General features: G+C 42.9%; 1 protein-coding gene across 2 annotated transcripts in view; it reads left to right on the plus strand.

Moving 5' to 3' along the window:
* Positions 1-18,456, plus strand: part of UBAC1 (UBA domain containing 1) — a 54,791-nt gene extending 36,335 nt beyond the window's left edge. The window contains exons 10-11 of one of the 2 annotated variants that reach the window (XM_073314933.1): positions 9,040-9,160; positions 16,657-16,744. In XM_073314933.1, coding sequence (XP_073171034.1) covers positions 9,040-9,113 — 74 coding nt within the window. In that variant the 3' untranslated portion in view covers positions 9,114-9,160; positions 16,657-16,744. Of the gene's footprint in view, positions 1-9,039; positions 9,161-16,656 lie in introns of both variants that reach the window. The other variant, XM_073314932.2, reaches the window with a different exon arrangement.
* The last annotated feature ends 1,589 nt before the right edge of the window (positions 18,457-20,045 follow it).

Consider the following 20,045-nt stretch of genomic DNA (forward strand, 5'->3'; position numbering starts at 1 on the left):
AAGTTGAACCTAGACAAATTCAGACTGGAAATAAGGTGTACACTTTTAAAAGTGAGGTAATTAACCACTGGAAAATTTACTGAAGGTCATGGTAGATTCTGCATTGCTGACCATTTTTAAAACGAGATAGGATGTTTTTTTAAGTAATCTGTTCTAGGAATTATTTTGGAGAAGTTCTCTGGCCTCTGTTAGAAAGGAGGTCAGACCAGGTGATCACAGTGATCCCTTTCTGGCCTTGGAATCGATGAACCTCCAGTTCTTCAATAGTCAGTTCTTTAAAAGTCTTCAATCATGGTTTGACTGCTGCACATGATTAGGTAGTAGCACTTCAAACTGAATCTAAATGGGCACAGCAGGGTTTCTCACATGTAGCGGCTGGCATCTCAATAACCAAAGTTTAGACATTGACTCAGTCTGTGTTCAGAAATCACTTAAGTGCTGAAAATGGCTAAGTGCGATTATTACTAATGTTGTTCTTCAGCAGTGCTGACCAGAAGTGATCCTCTATTCTGGTCTCAAAGTTGCAGTGCATTACCTTGACTGAGACCTTGTGGTCAAAACCTGTGTTCTGCCCTGAAAAAGGATGGGAAAGGTAAGTGCTCAAAGCATGGCATCAATCTGAGCCTAGTCCTTATCTCAGGCCTTATGGACAGCAGCAAAATGTAGACACTAACCAGCCTTCACCCTAGGTTGGCTCATCCTTGGGTTACTTCCTGCAAGCCCTTTTTGCCCTTGCCTCTCCAACTTGTCTGTCTCTCTGAAGGGGGAAGAGAATGCTCCCCCACCTTCTTTACCCTGAATTGGAGCTAATGAGTAGAGATGCTCTAAAAATAAGGGGTAGAATCCAGTGTAAAATTGTTTGACCAGCTCAACTAATGTATGCCGTCTGGACTGGGTTCAAGGATAGAGCAGAATGAGTCAGCAGATGCTGTCCCTGTGAGGTCCTAAAATCTGGAAGTCCATCATAAACAGGTCATGGATATAGTCCCCTCAAGAGCATGTATCCATCTAATATCTCATAGTACGTTTGATCTTACTGTTAAATACAGTAAACTTGTGATAAGGAACATCCAGAGTACTGGAAAGAGTCAGCCAGTAGAAAACTGCTCTGAGATGAGGGTACTTCAGTGGTTGTCTAAGATGGGATTGCAATATTTGGGGTGGGGAAGGAGGATGGGTTCTCTTGGGGCAGAATAAATGGTATTAACTCCTCTCATCCCACCCCCCAGCCAAAAATTCCTAACTCCAAGTAAAACTTTGATATGTGTGTTTGAACCTAGCCATAGCTCAAATGTCTTTAGCATGGAAGTTGACTTTCAGCTGGAAAACATCTCCAAAGTGAATGTGGAAGCACTGGCGGAAGACCTACCACGTAAGTGCAGTGAGACCTGAGAATAGCCTCCTGTTGGCCAAACCCTTGTGTATCTAGTATCACTAACAATCCTGTGCCATTTTATATAAGCAGGCCAGAAGCAATGTGTCCTTTTGAGATGTAAAGGACTAGACCGTACTCTACCAGAATACGAGTGGACGGTGTGGCTAATGTTTTCAAACATGAGTGTTTAAACTTTGATGCCTAAACAGGGACCTGCGTTAAATAAGTGGCCTAATTTTCAAAGGTGCTGTGAACCCTTAGCTCCCCCGGAGATCACTGAGGGCTGTGGGTGCTCAGCTCTGGAAAATGTGGCTGCTTATTTTAATGCCTCATTATGAAACAGGGTCCTTAACTTCAGGCAGTTGAGTTTTGCAATCATTGGCCTGTGATTCTGTGCAGTCTGGATTAGGCCCTGGTCATGCGCATTGTTAAAAAGGTACAGAATTAACCAGATTACTTATTCAATTGTCTCTCTAGCATTGCTGTGATTAACCAGTTCTCTAACCTGTTTCATTAGACCTCGCTGAATATTCTGAAGATGACACCAGTGATTGCACAAAGGGCTCTCTCATTTAGTCTGGAAAAGTCATGTACATCAAGCTGGGAGCTTGCTTAACTGGTTGAACTTCTGATCACTTGCCAGCATGTGTGCACTGATGAAACCAACTTATGCCCAGATCATACTTAAGATTTATTCTCAGCAAATGCTATTTAAATTCCATTAAATGTATGTATTTAGCTGTAAATGTCTGCTGTAAATATCCAAGTGCAGCTGCTGGTGCACTCCTAAAGAAAGTGGTTTAATCAAAGATTTCCTTCTGTTATGTCAGAGCTGATTGACAAAATCCATGGAGCTATGGCTGAACTCCTGATTTTAAAAATGCACAGTAAGAGTGAAGCACTTGTCCCTTCCCCCGAGAGTGTTTTGGGTTTAAGTCTTGTATACCCCTCTTCATCACTCCCCCCCCACACACACACACACAGAGCTTTTTATAGTGAATTATTTATTCTGGAGCTTTTTGACATCCATCAATACTGTTGCCAGAAGAATAGTACCATTTCTAAAAAGGCTATTTGAAGTAATTGACTGACCTGAATAATGCCAGTGTGGCACTTACTAGATCTCCAATTCTTGCGCTGTCAAGGGCTGTGTGTATGCAGGAGGAGGGATGGAGATTAAGACAATTTTTGGATTCTTTGGTAATGAGATTTTTTTTATTTTTCTCCCCTTCTTGTGCATTCCCTTTCTCCGTACAGAAAGGGGCAGCAGTAACATTGCAATAGCCAGAAAATGCTCACTGCCAATTTACAACCATGTGACTGAACTCCATGCAGCCAGTGCATGGAAACGTATTTAGCTCAGCTGTCCAGAAGACAAGGGAAATACTTTTAGTTCAGCCCTTCTGAATTCCCCTAAAAGGATACTGCCATGGGACTTCCATATTGCTGCCGACTCTTAACAACAGCCCTGTCATGGGTGTGTTTCTCTACACACAAGCTTGTTGCTCGTGGTGACTGCTGGGCTTTAACGAGGTTCTCTTCTCTCTTTAATAATCTAGCAGCATATTTACCTCTGTAAATCACAAAACTGTAAGGATTTTGATCTCGGTTCCTCATGTGTGTTTCCTTCTTCCCCAAGAAGGGGCAATATGCTCTAAAAAAAAATCTATCAGTACAGTCCTGTATTTGTTCAGAGCTCTGAAACTACAGTAGAAAACCATAAGTGATGGGAAATGTAGCATCTTGGTCCTTGAGGTTGCTTCTCTTCCCAGCTGTGTCCCGGGGTCCTGGCTGACAAGGGATATCGCTGCCAGAAGAGGGAGGTGGAGGTCTCATTAGTTGAGATCTGGGAACAAAAAATTAGCTTAGATCATCTTCCAATTTAGATAGAAGTGAAGTGTGTGTGGTTTTTTTTGTTTGTTTTTGTTTTTAAATAACGGGCCATCCATATATTTGGGAACAGAGGCAGAGATAGATAGAAAGGCCTGGTGAAGTACACAATGGAGGATCAATTTAGGCCATGTTTTGCAATGGTCTCCATAGTGTTGGACCCATGTGCCCCTGCTCAGCTCATTGCAGGATCAAGTGTAAATTATGCTCCCCATGCCCCCCTTGCTTGGGTGAAATGGCCCAAGAGTGAGACCCTTTATAACTCTCTGGCATTCATCAATGTTACATTTCCTGAGCGAATAAGTCTATCAGGTTTCCATCAGTTAATACTATATCTATATATAGCTTTCCTTTCTGAAAATAAATGCTTATGGTACTTGAGCAGTGGTCTATTCCATGACCCCGGCTTCATATGAAAAAGTACATAGGAAAAACTGCCAGAGGAGTGGGGAGCCATGCATGCAGGCACTAGGGACAAGTCATTCATGTGTGTAACTCCTCATGCAAATGGCTCTCTAAGAAATAAAAGCAGTTGAAATTACAGTATTTCTTAATTTTTAGATTAGGTGGGAAGTCTGTTTCACTGCAGCTAACTAATTTCCTACCATCACTTTATGCTAAATGTGGAGCCTTGCACAGAATTTTTACTAAAAAATATTTCTTGCTGTCATCTCTGGCTAGGAGATCAAATAAACAAAGCCTGTGACTGAGAGATAATGAAGCTTCAGTATTTCTGGTTTTGTTTATCTGATCTTATAGAAGAAAGGTACTCACAGCATTGCTGTGAGTAACAACTCTGTGAAATGCATCAAATTATGAAAATATTTGTTTCTGAATGTAAAGTTAACATGACATTTGCTTTAGAGTAGCGTGTGTATTTTAATAGTTCTCTAGCATCTTTAGCCAAGGAACTCAAAGTGTTTCCAGACTTAGGAACTGATCTTACCAGCTTGTCCATGCAGGCAGAGCCTATGGGGCTCTACATGAGCAAGATTCCCGCCTGCGCAGAGCAGACCTCAGGAGTGGGGCTCAAGTGCCTTAGGCAGTCTCCCAATGCCCCTGTGAGGCAGGTAAAGTAGCTCGATGATTAAAGAGAGGCACCGATTCAGTTGCTTGCCAAAGGCCAGACAAGGAGACAGTGGTAGAACTGAAGAGAGTGCTTGAGAGTCCTGCTCCCGGTGCTGTGCTTTAACCAAATGGCTCTGGAGGTATAATCACCCTAAGGCCGGGGGAGGCTCTCAAGGGCTGGAATGTTGGGCCATGTCTGCATTTCTAAGAAACATTTTTTTCCTAAGCTCTGACTCAAAGATGCAACTATCTGATGACTAGTCTGAATCCAGTATGTAACTAGTGAGTGGTCTAACTGCAGGTCCTAACAGACAGGGCATCACAAATAGCTTCCCCATCCTAATGGGCAGAGATGTGATGGAGACTGAACTTCCCCCTCATCTCTCCAGCACACAGAGCAGACTGGGGCACGTGAGGAAGCTTGTTCTGCTGGTCTCTACAGTGAATGTATTTCAGGGCTAAACAGAAGGCTTCAGGTTCCACTCCTCTGCATGTGGCACCTTTCCAAAGCAATCAGTAGATCTTATTTTTTAAAGATGATGTGCCCAGGAGTTTTAAAAATAGAGCTTGGGCCTTTTGAATCTGCGGTGTCTGAAAAAGGCTTGACAGGGTTTTGTTTAGGCTCGGACTTCGTTTTGTTTTTACTTTCAGGCAATGTCTAAACTATGCGCTGGGGGTATGATTCCCCTGCTCATGTACGCACATGCTAGCTCTCCTTGAACTAGCATGAGTATAAATAATAGTGAAGCCGCAGCAGTGCGGGTAGCAGAAGGGGAACCATGGCTGAGCCATATGCGTCTGTACTAAGCACAGCTCGGCTATGCCTCCTTTGCTACCACAGCTAAGCTGCTGTTTATACTTGTGCTTGCTCCATGAGAGCTGGCGTCAGCGTGAGTACACGAGCAGGGGCACAACACCCCTACCTCGTAATATAGATGTAGCCTTAGAAATATCGGGACTCTCAAAGCTGCTCTTCCCTTATTTTGCTGGTGGACCTCTTGGGGAGGGGTGTGGGTGTGAGAGTGAGTGAGTGCATCTGTACCCTGAGTTCTTTCACTTGAGAGGGGCGGGGCTGCTCAATCCGTGACAGATATTTCCTCCAGAATGTATGTTAGTCATTGAAGTAAAGCAGGCACGAACAGAAACTAGCAAACCAGTGCGTTAAGCAGTCTGACTAACAATCCCTTGCCCCCTCAGCTGTTGTGGTGTGCTCATTTCACTGTCATTCATTCATGATATTCAGGACCGATGAAACCTGAATTTCTAACACAAAAAACCCCCATTGCGCATGGGGGGAGACAACTGTCTGTCCGGCCTTCTTTAGCCCTCAAAAGGAAACCTAAGCAAGGGATATAAGCACAATTTCCCGCCCTTCATGCAGGTCCCCTTTAAAGCAGGCTGTGTCTTGACAGTAAATGTAAATGCTGGGTGTGTCTTGCTAGCATTTGCCCAGCAGGGGGAGATGTACTAGAAGAGAACAAAGCATAGCAAGGGCAAAATAACACATGCTGCTGCTAAATGCTAGCAGAGAAAAGTGATCGCTAGGGCCAAAGAAGACGACAGGCAATGAATGGAACAAAAGTGAGCAGTGAGGTTAGGAAGTGATGCGTAGTTAGTCAGGGGAATAATCCCAAATGCACGAGGACAGGGCAGTTTCTCTCTCCTATTGGACTATAATAGAGGACAAATGGCCCTAGACTGTATAACTGTCTAATGATCTGAATTAAATGATAAATTTAACTTCTGTAGCCTAGCTCATAACAAATTCATCCCTGTGTCTGTTTCTCTCTGTACGCAGGCTGAAAAACTAGCAGTGCTATGAAGATGGTACTATTAACTATTTTAAAACAAAGCCCTTAGAAACTCAGTCCTTAAACTAGCTCAGATTTGCCAGTGAAACAAAGAACCGAATGAAGTGTCTGGGGAAGTCTTGTAACAATGCCACTTAATACAAGGTACTTAAACTAACAGGGCAATCTAAGGGATTGGATGCTGATTCAGCTGCATAAGGAAAATGGAAATATAGTAAATTATACTGGCATGGCTACAGAGCTAACTGCCCCCTTGGCCCTGCTCCCCACATGCTCTACTCACCCCAGTATTTCTCATCAGTTGGGGCAGCCGTGAGGGGCTTGTCCCCCTGCAGAACAGGCCTTAGCCAAGCAATGCCTTTTGTAAATGAGGGGTCCCCAACTTTTGCTAGGTATGAACCCTCAAACCTTCCCCTGAGTTGAGTTCCATTCTCTGCCCCTCCCCTGAGTGGGGTCAGGATCCCCTCTGGCAACACCCCAGCTCCCCCAGTGAGGGGTGGCTGTGGACTAGCCCTTTGACCGCCTGGGCTTGCACCCTGCATGGAGGCTGTGGGGCCCCTTTGTTCCATATCTGCTGAGTAGAGGTGAGCCGTGCTTCCTCCCCCATCTGACTCAAGGACGTTTCTATTGGGGATCTGGCTGTATTTTTCTCTTGGGGTGCAGCAGGATAGGTGCACAGATTGCTGAAGTATGAATTCAGTCACATGTGCATTTAACCTCCCCTTTGGGGCTATATCCTCCTGATTAGTCTGCTGCATTGGAGGGCCAGCATCCCAGCCCTCCTCTGGCCTGAATATCAATATGCTCACCTGCCAGGGCTCCATGTCAGTGGCTGAGCCCTGGGCAGTTGGCCTGTTGGTGTTCTGATCCCTGGCAGCTAGAACACCTCAGATCTCTGGTCTGTTTCCTCCCACCTCAGTCCAGTGTTGGTCCTTGGTTCCTTTCCAGAGCGTCAGAATACACTGGATTAACTGATGTGGTCCGCTCTTGAGAGTTGAGCTGCCTGTCTGCATAACTCCGCCTGCTGACTTTTCTTGAGTTGCTTGTAACCCATCCTTCATGTCCATCTTTTCCCTATTCTCTTCCTGGAAAAGAATATAGGGCTGGTTTTCTCTTTTCTTTTTCTTCTGCAGTATTTGCTTTCACTGCTCTTGGCACTTCACCACTGTCCCCATCTCACTGTTGCCTCCAAATATGTCCCAGTTACGACACTAACTACACCTCTGACCACTCCTGGGGTCCCTTGAAACACCCCCCCCACACACACACACCCCCAATGCAAGGTCTTGGGCCTTTAGCCATCTGGAATCACACAATTCTCTCACACTCAGAACGGCCCCTGGGTTGCAGTATATCAACAGAAATTATCTCAGCAGGTCTGACTTCGGTTCAGACCCTGCAGTTTTGTTCCCTCTAGAGCTAGGATGATAGTATCCAGAAATGAAACAGCCCCCTTAGAGCAAAGTATTTATTTAGAACAAAAGCGTTTCAGAGAAAACAGACCTTGAAACAATCAACCAGGCTATATGCATGAGTGCCTTTCCCTAAGGCTTATCCTTCCCTGGATCTAGGATCCAATGCTTTCCAACTCCTCCAGAGTCTCTCCCCATCAGCTGGTCTCTCCCTGGGCAGCACCCAATTGACCTCATTTGTCCCAAGGAAGGTTTTTTAACTGTTTCCTTTTCTTTTGATGTCCAGTCTCCCAGCCTGGCAAAACAACTGTCACTTTGGCCTGGAGTCTGAAAGTAGGCCATTGTCAATCATGTGTGTGCTGGGGTGTTCTCATTTGGGGAGCCATTTCCTTGCCTTCCTGTTTGTTCTTCCCAGACCATCTATTAAGTGAGATCAATGCATTTATACAGGCAAGTCTTACTACCCACTATGCAATAACTTCACTGACCAGGTCACCTGCAGTGTTCATCAGATTATTACATCTCAGTATGCTTAGATTATTACGTGGCAGCTCCTCATCCATCTCAAATACCCACCTTTGCTTATGGGATCAGATTCAGTTAAAACTTCCTTGTCTCTCTAATTATAAACTGTTCAATTACAAAATAAACAACACTGTAGTGGTATTCATCACTGTACCTACTGGACAGCAGATGCATACATAGTTACATACAATACACACAATAAACCAGCTTAGTTCTGGCTTTGGTAAAAGACTTACCAAAGAAAAGTACGTAAGATGCTATCAATAACCATTTTAGAAATTTCATTGTAAAGGGTTGATGTATTATAGATACTTGTATCTTGGTGAACAAGCAGATATTACTCAAATTAGGTTTGTATTATTACTATCATAATGACTCTTAACTCTGGATGTGCATGATGGGCTAAATCTTCCAGTGCTTCACTGGGAGTTTTGACTGTAAATGAACTGCCGGATTTGGGAACATAAGTCATGCCCAGGGCACGGCCTAGGAAAGAGCCAGGAACAAAATGGTAAAATGTCACATGTTGTGACACTTGCATCTGAGATCAAAAGGATTTCACAGCTTCTCATGTGCAAAATGATCCTTGGGGTAGTTTCTCACGAAAAAAGATACTGTTTTAATCCTCCATTTTAATGTCTGCTTAAGGAGTGATTTATCCATGGCAGGGTTTACCTAAAGCCTCCATTGTTAATGCTAAATCTCTCCCTTCGTTATAACCGCTAATAAATATTTGATGGTGAAATTCACAAATTAGGTGACTGGGGCACAATAGATAACTTAGTTATTTCTCACCCTTGGGGGCAGAAATGTCAGATTGATGGAACCTATCCTGAACAGATGGCTGCTTGTCTCAGCTCAATTTGTGAGGGAGGGAATATAACCCACTATCCAGTATTATCAGGCTTTCCATCCATTCATCTGATGTTATTTGCATTTTATTTTTCTTTTCTCAAAGGAGATGGAGGACCAGGATTTCCTGATTTAACATGCAAGACCTGCTGCCCTGAGCCTTGCACATGCAGTGGTTAGGCAGTTGGTGGTGCCAGTCAGGTCCTGAATCACAAAGAAGGAAAGAGGTAGGTTTTACAGGCTGTGACAAATTTCTCTCCTCTTGGGCTTAGAGTCTAAGCAAAGGGAGAGGAGTAGCCTTCACTGATGAACCAGTGTGTCAGTTATTGAGTGGCTGTCACTGCGGAACTGTTGGGAAGCCATCAATAGAGGTTGCTATGCTACCACCACTAGTAAGAGTCAGAGGAGGAAGGGTGTGCAAATAAAAGGACAATAATAGTAAGTGTTGATATCAACAGGGAGCTGGGATAAGCACCTGCCTCAGCCTGGTGCATAAAAGCAAAAGCCCTTAAAGAAACCATCAGAAAACTTGGGGCCAAATGTAAGTTTCATGTTTTTAAAAAAAAAAAAAGAGTTATAAAACATGCTTTTAAATTTAAGAAGAAACTCTTATGATTGGACTTACGGTTTTTCTATTCCCCTGTAGCCAAGTATTGCAGCATTGTGCTAATGCATGAGAACCAGAAAGCAAAAGTTGAGTCTATGTGCACCATCCAACTTGAAGGTTGATTAAAAAGTCAAGCAAGTATTTAAAACTGTTTTGGTTGTTAACTAAAAGTAGTGCTGGTAATATAGATAAGAATTTTAAAAAAATCTTCTGAATACACCTAATGGGTATATATCACATTGGCAAGAGAGATAATTTGACTTGCTAATTGACGAAGTCTTGTTCTTTTAGAGCAAACTTTAGCTTTTCTCATGAGTTCAATGTGTAATTTGTCTGTTTTACTTGGCTGACTTATCAGGCAACTATCACTGCAGTAATAACTTTCAACTTTCTTCACATGTTTAAAGACATGATTGTCTTAATAAATTAACAGCAGCAGGGTTTCCTCTTTCTAGATACACGGTAAATCTTAGTTACTGTTCCATCTAGTTTAATCCTGTACATTCATTTCTCTAGGCTCCAGAAGCCATCTCTTGTTTGAAAGGCTAGAGAGGTGGTTGTGGCAACATGTTAATAACAGATTTCAAATTTATGATCTGACATGCATGCCTTGAACACCTGAAGCCTGATTTTTCTCATTGTCCTGCACCTTGGGTCGTCAATTATATTGTGCAAAATGGGTGTGAAATGCACCAAGTTAGCATGGTATTGTTTATAAAGGATGTAGGGCAATTGAGAACCAGGCCCTCAAACTCTCTAGTTAATTGGAGCAAATGACAATTCCCTTGTCTGCCTGGAGAAATTTACCAGCATTACTACTGGTTTAATTATACCTGTATACATCCCAGTGTGGACAGCCCAGAATATCAGTGGCCTTTTCTTCTGTATAAGAAAAACCGATAAAGGGCCACTGTTGTTCTGGATAAGAGTGTCCACGTGGGAAGTCATTGTGTTGGTATAGTATTGCTGGTAAATTTCCTCACATAGACCAGCCCCTTTGTACAAGGAATGCAGAATTAGGCCTTAGACCTACAGAGAAAATAATCTGAGGCCATACGAGAGAGGTGCGTTCATTTAACTAGATTGACTTAAAAATTGGTTCTGTTAGCACGTTCAGCTGTGTTATTTGGAGACACTGGCCTGTCTGGAACTACGGAGCAGCAAAATTCTAATTCATGTAAATAAAACCTGCTTTGCAGCTAGCTTTTTCTCCCCTAGGAGGATTCAGAGTTGTCTCCCTGTAAGCCTTCTAGTTTTAGGGTTTACATAAGCTAAATCAAAGTAAGGTAAGGATTAAACTGATTTAAGTGCATCTGCATTAGGGGTTAGCACCAACAAAACTGATTTTTAAACTGATTTAGTTACTCCAGATGAGGCCCAAACCCACATGTAAGTGAGAGATTATTTTGGCTGGTGTTTTATGGTGGTCTCTCCCCCTGCCCCCCATTATAGTTAAATCAGACCAGTTTCAGTTAGGGGGGCTTGAACAGAAGATCTGTTATGTCAATGGGGCTCATATCCTGTCTGCTATGGAACCACAGAGGCTGTACCATTTGGATCCCCCATCCTAAATTCTGCCCTGGAGGTGGCCTTTTTACAGCAGATTGAAAATATCATCCTGAGGTCAGCTTTTGTCAAGGAACAAAGCAGAAATTTAAATGGATTCAGTCGTTCTCAGCCTATCCTAATTATGCAGATGCACACAGAAAATAGAAATACCCTCCATGCTTCAGGAATTGGCTGGCAACCAAAATGTTACCCTGGGGGAAGAAAACGGAATTGAAATGTCTTCTTCAGACATAATGTTCTTACTTTAATGAGCAAGGGGGGAAAAAATCCTACTAGCCACTTGGTGTTTTCATCCTATCTCTACTGCAAGTGGAGGCAGAGGGCACTTCTCTGCGCTTGAGCTCTTTGCTGTCTCGATTGTGGGTATAACATACACAGATTGCTCTGCCTGGAAATACTTCATCTCTCCCCCCCCCCCCCCCTTCTTCCCCCACTTCTCTTGCTTTTTTGTGATGTCACGTTATAAAATGATCGATTCATTTTGTGGTTGCCATGGTGATGTTTGCTATGCTCGTGTTCAGATCCACCACATTTGCAGCAGTCATTCACTGGAATGAGTCAGAGAATGTGGGTTGGAGGCCAAAGCCTGTGTCGGTGAGCAGCTAGCTGAAGCGCACAAACAGTGGCTGTGTTTGCTTATGCAGGGAGTCACTTGAGCACCAGGTGATTAAGGAGACTGCAAAGATTCAGGCAGAAAAGGCCAAAAGTGCAGTTACCTCCAGTAAGTTAATAGTACAGGTAAAATACCCTGCTACAGTGCTTTCCACCCAAGGGTCTTCAAGCACTCAGCTGTACATCCCTATGTGAGATGGGGAGATGGGGCAAAACAGGGCCAGGGAAGGTTGGGACGTGCCCCAGGTCTCTCAGATGGTCTGTGGCATAGCTGGAAGTAGAATACTGATCTTACTGCATCTGAGGAAGTGAGCTGTAGCTCACAAAAGCTTATGCTCTAATAAATTGGTTAGTCTCTAAGGTGCCACAAGTACTCCTTTTCTTTTTGCGAATACTGATCTTGTGACTCCCAGTACTGTCCTTCAGCCACAAGGCTACAGCTTGCAGTATCCCTGCTGCAAGAAAGAACAGGAAGCGGGAGAAGTGTGGTGCATGGAGAAATCTGTCAGTCAGGCCTTGATCCTTCATGGAGAGCCAGGCAGGTGGAATACCTGTGAAGTCAGTCAGGGAAGAGGGATAGCTCAGTGGTTTGAGCATTGGCCTGCTAAACCTAGGGTTGTGAGCTCAATCCTTGAGGGGGCCATTTAGGGATTGGGGGCAAAAATTGGGGATTGGTCCTGCTTTGAGCAGGGGGTTTGACTAGATGATCTCCTGAGGTCCCTTCCAACCCTGATATTCTATGAATCAAAGCCTCTGCAGGAGTGCTGGCCTCTGGCTGCCTAGTTCTCAATGCAGGATGAGGTGGTGACTTGGCACCCGATTTGCCTTCAAATCTTGGCTTCTCGTCTCTAATCTTTCCCTGCCCTGTAGTTAAAATTAATAAATCAAGGGGGGGAGGAGGGGCTATTCTGACTTACTCAAAAGAAAAACTGTTCTTGTTTTTAAACTGTGGCTTAACCTGATACTCACGAAAGTGTGGGAGCTAATAACATGGGTTAGGGGAAGGCTTATCTGGAGTAGATGCTGTCATGGAATGTGGGGGAGTCAGGGCCCTGCGCCCCCCACTTCCTGAGATTCACCATGACTCTGTCAGTCAATAAAACAGAAGGTTTATTAGATGACAGGAACACAGTCCAAAACAGATCTTGTAGATACAGAGAACAGGACCCCGCAGTCAGGTCCATATTGGGGGTGGGTAGGGAGCCAGGAGCCCAGACCCGGGTTCTGGGCCTCCCTCCGTTTCCCCAGCCAGCTCCAAACTGAAACCCCTGCAGCAGTATCCCCCCGGCTCCTCCTCCTCCAGCCTTTGTCCAGTTTCCTGGGCAGAAGGTGTCACCTGGCCCCAACCCCCTCCTGGGCTCAGGTAATGTGCTCAAGTATCATCCCTCAAGTGAAGTCACACCCTTATATCCCACCACCATTTAGTATTAATGCAGACAGTAAACTAGTAAAACTCCCATGCAACATTACCAGGTTAATACTCTCTACTCTGTCACAGGTGCCATTCTGTCTGTCTTCATGTATACATGAGCACCATCACTTTTGCTGTATAAAAGAGAGACTCCAAAACAAAGCGGGGGGAAAAAAGAAAAGAAAAGCACAAGCAGGATCCAACCACCAAGACTAAACATGTAGAGACAGCGATAAATGGAGAAGTAGGCTAAAAAAAGACCTCAGACTATTCCATATTTGGCCTCATTAGATGAATGTGCAGTGACCAAAAGACATTCAGATAAGCACCTGAATGCATATCTCAAATGAACCTGAGGATATTGACTTGTTCTCTATTTGGTACAGACCTGCCATTGTACAGTGCCATAAACACTTGCAGAGATGCGGTGGGCGAGGTAATAACTTCTGTTGGTGAAAGAGAGAAGCTGTGGAGCTACACAGAGCTCTTCTTTAGGTCTCCTATATGTTTAAAGTACTTTATAAATGGTTGTTGATGAAAACTCAGATGCAGTGAACCCAGAAGCTTTGCAGACATTTTTAGTTCCAAAACAAGTTAGTTACCCAGAATGGAGGGGTCACAACTGACAATCAGGGCCAGACCCCGTTGTCCCAGTGCAGGCACAATTCTCAATCATTTCCATGGCAGTTTTGCCTGTATAAACCTCAGACTGTGCCATCTTGTTTATAACTGAGCAAAACTCTTGCTATTTTTTTGCTGTGAAGTCTCCCCCAGTGAAGAGAATCCATCTATTCCATTGCACTTCAGTAGGGGTTAAAGTTATAAGCACCTCAATAGTCTTCAAACATTGGTGTCACTGCTTAGGGAGTGTTACAAATGCATCTTTTCATGGGCCTTTCCCTCAACCTCTTTATATATAATCTGGCTGTTTAAAGATGGGGAATGGCAGAACCATTGAGTTAAAAGATTTAGCTTCAGAATTGTATTTGTTGTTGGAGGTGTTCAGATCTGCAATGTAATGTTTTTAAATACAGAGCAATATCTAAGTGTCCTATAACTAAGAAGGCTCTTGTACTACTCTGGACATAGACTTATCAGCCTTAGCTTGTCCTAGTCACTCAGTGACTAATGTTGCAAGTTAACATTTTCCTGTGGCAATAGATGTAACAGTGAAGGGCTCAGCCAGCAACAGGCTGTCTATTGCAGTAAAGGAATCTGCAAGCACCTTATAAAGGATGAATATTCTGTCTTAGTGAATTAATGTGGTGGAGAGATGGCTTCAGAGTTTTCTTTGGTCTCCTGTGAGGCAGTGTAACAGATACAGCGTGGTTCCAGTAGGACAGGTAAACTTCCTTACGTCATGCTGCCACTGAGTCTGCACTTTGTGTTGGAAGGATCCACCTCTAGGGGTTCATTCTCTGAGACTCATTCAGTCCTTTTAGCTCAGACTGCCCATAAGGAAGAGTCAGTGCTGCTTTTGTGATGACAACATTCATCGAGTGGAAGCTGAGCTGACCCCACCAAACCCAGCAGACCATCAAACAGCTGTCATATGGTTACTGCTAATCACTACTGGCCAGGGCTGAATTCGGACCCATCAAGTTAAGGTGTAAGGTTCTATCCAGTTACCCATCCCTGGAGCCAAGCCTGCCCTTCAGAGGAAAATATGTTGTTCAGTATTATATAACATGATCTGAAACACTGCAGCTCATCTTAGAGATCCTGCAGCAGCTAGGGCAGCTGCTGCTAAATACAGTAGTGTTTTTCGTTAGGGTGTTCTCCCTTTTATGTACTATCAAAAGATTTATTATATTAATAAATGGCCCAGAGCAAGAGAAGGCTCAAATTCATTCTGAGGTCTTGCTTCTGTTTATAAGCCACTTGAGCTAAACTTGCACACATTATGAAATTTATTGTTCCCCTGGAGTGAGCTCTAGTCTTATGTTCGTGCTCCAGGGCCATTTGTTATCTACTATCTTATTCTCTGCTTAGGGAGTAATGGCATAATGTAGAAATGGAACCCCATTCTTAGAAATACTATATTGCATACATATCCCAGGCCATTATAGAAACTGATTACAAATGTAACAAATGTCTCGGTCAAATAAATCATCCATGTATCTTAGAGCATGTGCTTTCCCAAGATATGCCTGGAAAATTCTGTCTTCATTTATCCCACAATGAGACTGGAACACAGTGGCCCCAGTTTTGTTCCCATGCTAACACCCACCTCTGTACAGAATTCTCCAGTGAATGCAAAACATTTAAGTGAAAATAAATGTGGTACAAGCTTTAGAAAGATGTTGGTAGGAGTCCACTCTTTCTAAAGGTAATATTTTAGTGCAGTTTAGACCATTGTTGCTGAGAATACCAGGTATAGACATCTGAAGCATGAGTGGGGTATGTGTTGTTTAACTGGAACTGAAATGTGCCAATGTCCTGAGACTTATACACCTCTGTCCACAAAAGAGGTACTCCTAAATTGGCATGAAGATGCTGCTGTGTATATCAAAAAATGCCAATTGTTATAATATGCCACCCAGAATGGAATGGACCTGAGCATGTGGGGGTGTAGCACTTCAATTAGATATTTTTCTTATTCATTTTTCTATCCTTCCATTAATCATTGCATTCCAATAATATTTAAATAGTATAAAAGTTGGGAATAGTCATTTACAAATAGGGTGGAATTTTACTTTTCAAGGTATCTTTCAGGAAACTAGTGCTCTGTAAGAAAACTATTTTTGTTTTTAAATATTGTGACAGGGTCGGGCCAGATGGCTACAGGAGAGTAATAGAAGGCAGATATATTAGCCCCAGGTTAAGTAGGTCCCTTTTCACTGGGTAAGGTAACAGGGAAGGTTCCAGAACAATCAGGAACCTTCTGGAGACAATTAAGACAGACAGACTGATTGGCTGGAGGTGTTCTAATCAAGAAGCTGCTAGAATCAATTAAGGCAGGCTAATCAGGGCACCTGGGTTTAAAAATGAGTTTACTTCAGTTTGTGGTGCGTGTGTAAGGAGCTGGGAGTGAGAACACGGACTGTTGGAGGACTGAGGAGTACAAGCATTATCAGACACCAGGAGGAAGGTCCTATGGTGAGGATAAAGAAGGTATTGGGAGGAGGCCATGGGGAAGTAGCCCAGGGAGTTGTAGCTGTCGCTCAGCTGTTCCAGGAGGCACTCCAGACAGCTGCATTCCACAGGGCCCTGGGCTGGAACCCAGAGTAGAGGGCGGGTCCGGGTTCCCCCCAAACATCCCAACTCCTGGTCAGACACAAGAGGAGTTGACCTGGACTGTGGGTTCACGAAAACAGCCAAACTGAGGGCTGCCGTGAAGCTCCAAGGCGAGCAAATCTGCCAATAAGCACAAGACCCACCAAGGTAGAGGAGGAACTTTGTCACAATATATAGTAAATGTAAAACAAATGAATAATTCCCACCAAAAAGCCGTTGAAGTAGGGTGGGTTTTGTTTTGCCCATCTGAGAATTATCTGACTGTTTGATTTAATGTTTTTGATTAGATTGTGGCAACACCCAAAAAACTTTCCAAATGCCCTGTATCTCTGGGGCGGGACTGGAAAAACAAGAACAAAGGCAAAGATAGGATGCTAAAAAATATCTCTTATGGAAAACCAAACTAGTTTGTAAGTACTGTTGCACCATCATATTCCTGAAAAACATGATGTAACTCTGCAACTATAAGAAACACATGAACTGACTGTATGCAAGGTATTTTTATTTAATACTGTCCAATTTTAATAAAAAATTAAAACCCAAGGACTTCTTCACTAAAGCTCTAATTATTAAGAACTATCACAATTCTGAGTGAGGAAAAATTGCAAATTCTTCACATTTGGTAAATCAAATAGGAGAGATGGAAGAACTGGGAGGCTAAAGAAAAGAATTAGAGGAAAAATAGGAAAAAGGACAGCCTCCCTGCCAATAACTGATTCATTCATGTTGGTTAAGCTCTTTGAAGATAAGGGCTTAGTAGTAATATTACTTTGAGTAAGATGACTATCATACTGGGGCAATGAACAATAAATGGGTAAGTTGCCCCTTTCTGTAACATGTTGGTACTCAGCACCACGCTCTGTATTCACTTACAAGGGAAGTCATCTTCCCTGATTTTCGGTTAGAGTTAGCTTACAAGAGTAATGCTGGAGTGGGCCCATAGACTGCAACCTACAGACTGTTGGTGGGAAATTCCACCAGGCTTAAAAATAGTGAAAATAGTTTTTTAAATAACAGTGCTACTAGGATAACACTCTGAAATACAACATATTTAAAATGAGGGAAAATAGCATGTGCCCAGATAACTATACGGGTCGCATCAGTGTAGTTTCTGGGCTTTATTTACATTTTATATCTTAAATAATTATTAAATGGATTAGGGTACACTTTATTTTGTCTGCATTATTAATAGAACATCTTCACTCTATTTTTTCTGCAAAAGAATCTGTTTGTTGCATGTGGCCTACTCTTATTTCCCCAATGCATAAAGAAAACACGCGATCATGTATTTCTGATGCGATATGGATCTGAAGCTCGGTAATCACTGACAATTGCATTACACTGTAGAAACTGTTCCTGTATTATTGATAATTGCACTAGGACTGTTCCTGTATTACTAAGACTATTATTTTGATCTCTCTTCCTAAAGGAAGGATACATAATGAACTGTCATGAGATAGGATTTTGTACATTGGGGAGAAAAGACATTTAAAAACTGTCAAGGCAACAGCTGAATTAAAGCCCTGCCTAATTCCTTATTTCATATTCACATCATATGGGATTATCAAGTCCCATTTCTCAGTGTGCTGTCTTAAATACCATATTTTATTTATTTAAAATGTCCAGTAAGACAATATTACTGTATAATATTTTAATAGCTATTTTTTAACTTGATCAGGTATGTTTTAGAGTTATATTAAAACCTAATGGCATGATGATGGAAAAAATCTGTTGTTTTACTGACGCTCTCCCATGCCATCCATTACAGGATATAGGCAAGAACAATTGTGCAGAGATGAAGGCAGGGATACTGTTAAAACAACTTCCAGATAAAGCTAACTACCCCGGCATGCATAGGAGGATTGGCAGGTGGTCCCATAGAAATGCTAATGAGCCACACCAGCAGCAGACAGCTGATTCCCAGAAGGATGTGGGTTATAAATCAGATGGAAGGAAGGGAGAGCTGGAGTATGAGACACCAACGTGGTTTCTTCTTCTTTGCACTGTGGCCAAGCTGCCAGAAGCAAACCAACCTTTATACCATTTATAGCTTTGGTAGGGAAAACCTTGATATATTCTGGACCATTTTTTGCGGGGGTTGGAGAGGAAAAACTTCCCTACTCAACCAGTGACTGGCTCTATTATTTTGGATTTCTTATCGTTCCTAATCCCTAAAATGGGGATAACACTTGCCTTTGGAGAAGTGTTTTGAGAGCTTCGTATAATAACCACACTTTATTAGCACTTTACAGCAGTAGCTGTTAAAGCTCTTTGAAAAGGTCAGGATTGTTCTCCCAATTTTACAGATGGGGAAATGGGCACAGAGAGGCAATGACCTTTTATGCAAGGTCACTGAATAGACCTGGTGGTGGAGCCAGGAGTAGAACCCAGGTGTCCCAAGTCCCAGTCCAGTGTTCTGTCCTCCAGGCAACGTGGCCTCAATATAGCAATGAAACAAATCCTGAATGACAGCAGCGTGCTCTTATGAGATGGTAGGTTGTACGTGGTGCGGCTGCTACCTTTACTAGCTGGAGTTATCCAGTGTGACAAAATGCCCCAGTCACAAATCCTCCCTGCCCATTTTTGTGAATTTAGTGTTGGTGAAAGATGTGTGAGTGACAGCCCCAGCCCTTGGACTCTTCTGCTTATCCATAGAGCAGATGCTGGACAGACAGTGGCAGTATAAACTTTCCATGTCCTCTCCCACTGTAATACTCCATCTCTGATCTGAAGGGATCTGTTGTAGGTCTGAGAGAGTTTTAATACCCCATTGCCTGTTCAGTTCTTGGCCTCTCTGAGACTGCCAACAAAGGTGCCGCTAGTGGGTGGGGTCAGTTCATTCTGTCTCTGCAGCTGAATGACCTAGGACGGCAATATTGAAGATAGTTGCAGTGTGGCAGAATACCAATGTGTTTCATTGTGAATTTACCTCTGTGTATCATTGGTCTGGTACAAGTTGGTATTTTTGCCCTTTAGGAGAGCCAAACTGGTTTGTGTTTTAAAAAAAAAAAAAAAAAGTAAAATTCCAAGCATTCTTCCAAAAAGGCAAGGAAATCAGGAGCATGGTTCTAGCTTTGCCATCTACAATATCACTGGGAAAGGTGCCATGTTTTGATACAAAGGTGGCACAGACTAGCTAATGATCTCAGAGTACTCCTGAAAAAATGAGTTACACAACAGTCCTCAGTGCATATGTACACTCACTCTGATGATAAATCAAGGAGAGCATCATAAAAGAAAAATGATTTCATATGAAAAAGCAATAAATTAACACTTTTCAGCAACTAAGTCTTAAAGTATTATAGCACAAGATGGGGCTAGGAGCAATTGGTATGTGAATAATAACAGTTTGCTACTACTTAATGCTGCAGAACACGGGATAGTCATTAACATTCTCATGGCAAAAGCAAACAAGTTTAACAACTCACTGATATCCCTCCCATTTTAAATACAGGCTTTTCATCACTTATGTGGTTTTGACGATGCCAGTGTTACTAGAACATCAGGCACTGTTGAGTGCCTGACAAGCCACTTAATCATCAGATCCAGAGCTTCTGCAAGCATCAGTTTTTGTTTCCATATTAGAACACAAGTTCCCTAAGTAAGGCAGTTACAAGATACTACCATGCAGGAAGAAGTCATAGTACATTTTGCATCAGGAGCAGAAGACAGCACA

This window comes from Lepidochelys kempii, chromosome 16, assembly GCF_965140285.1.
Source record: "Lepidochelys kempii isolate rLepKem1 chromosome 16, rLepKem1.hap1, whole genome shotgun sequence".
NCBI classification, from domain to species: Eukaryota; Metazoa; Chordata; order Testudines; family Cheloniidae; genus Lepidochelys; species Lepidochelys kempii.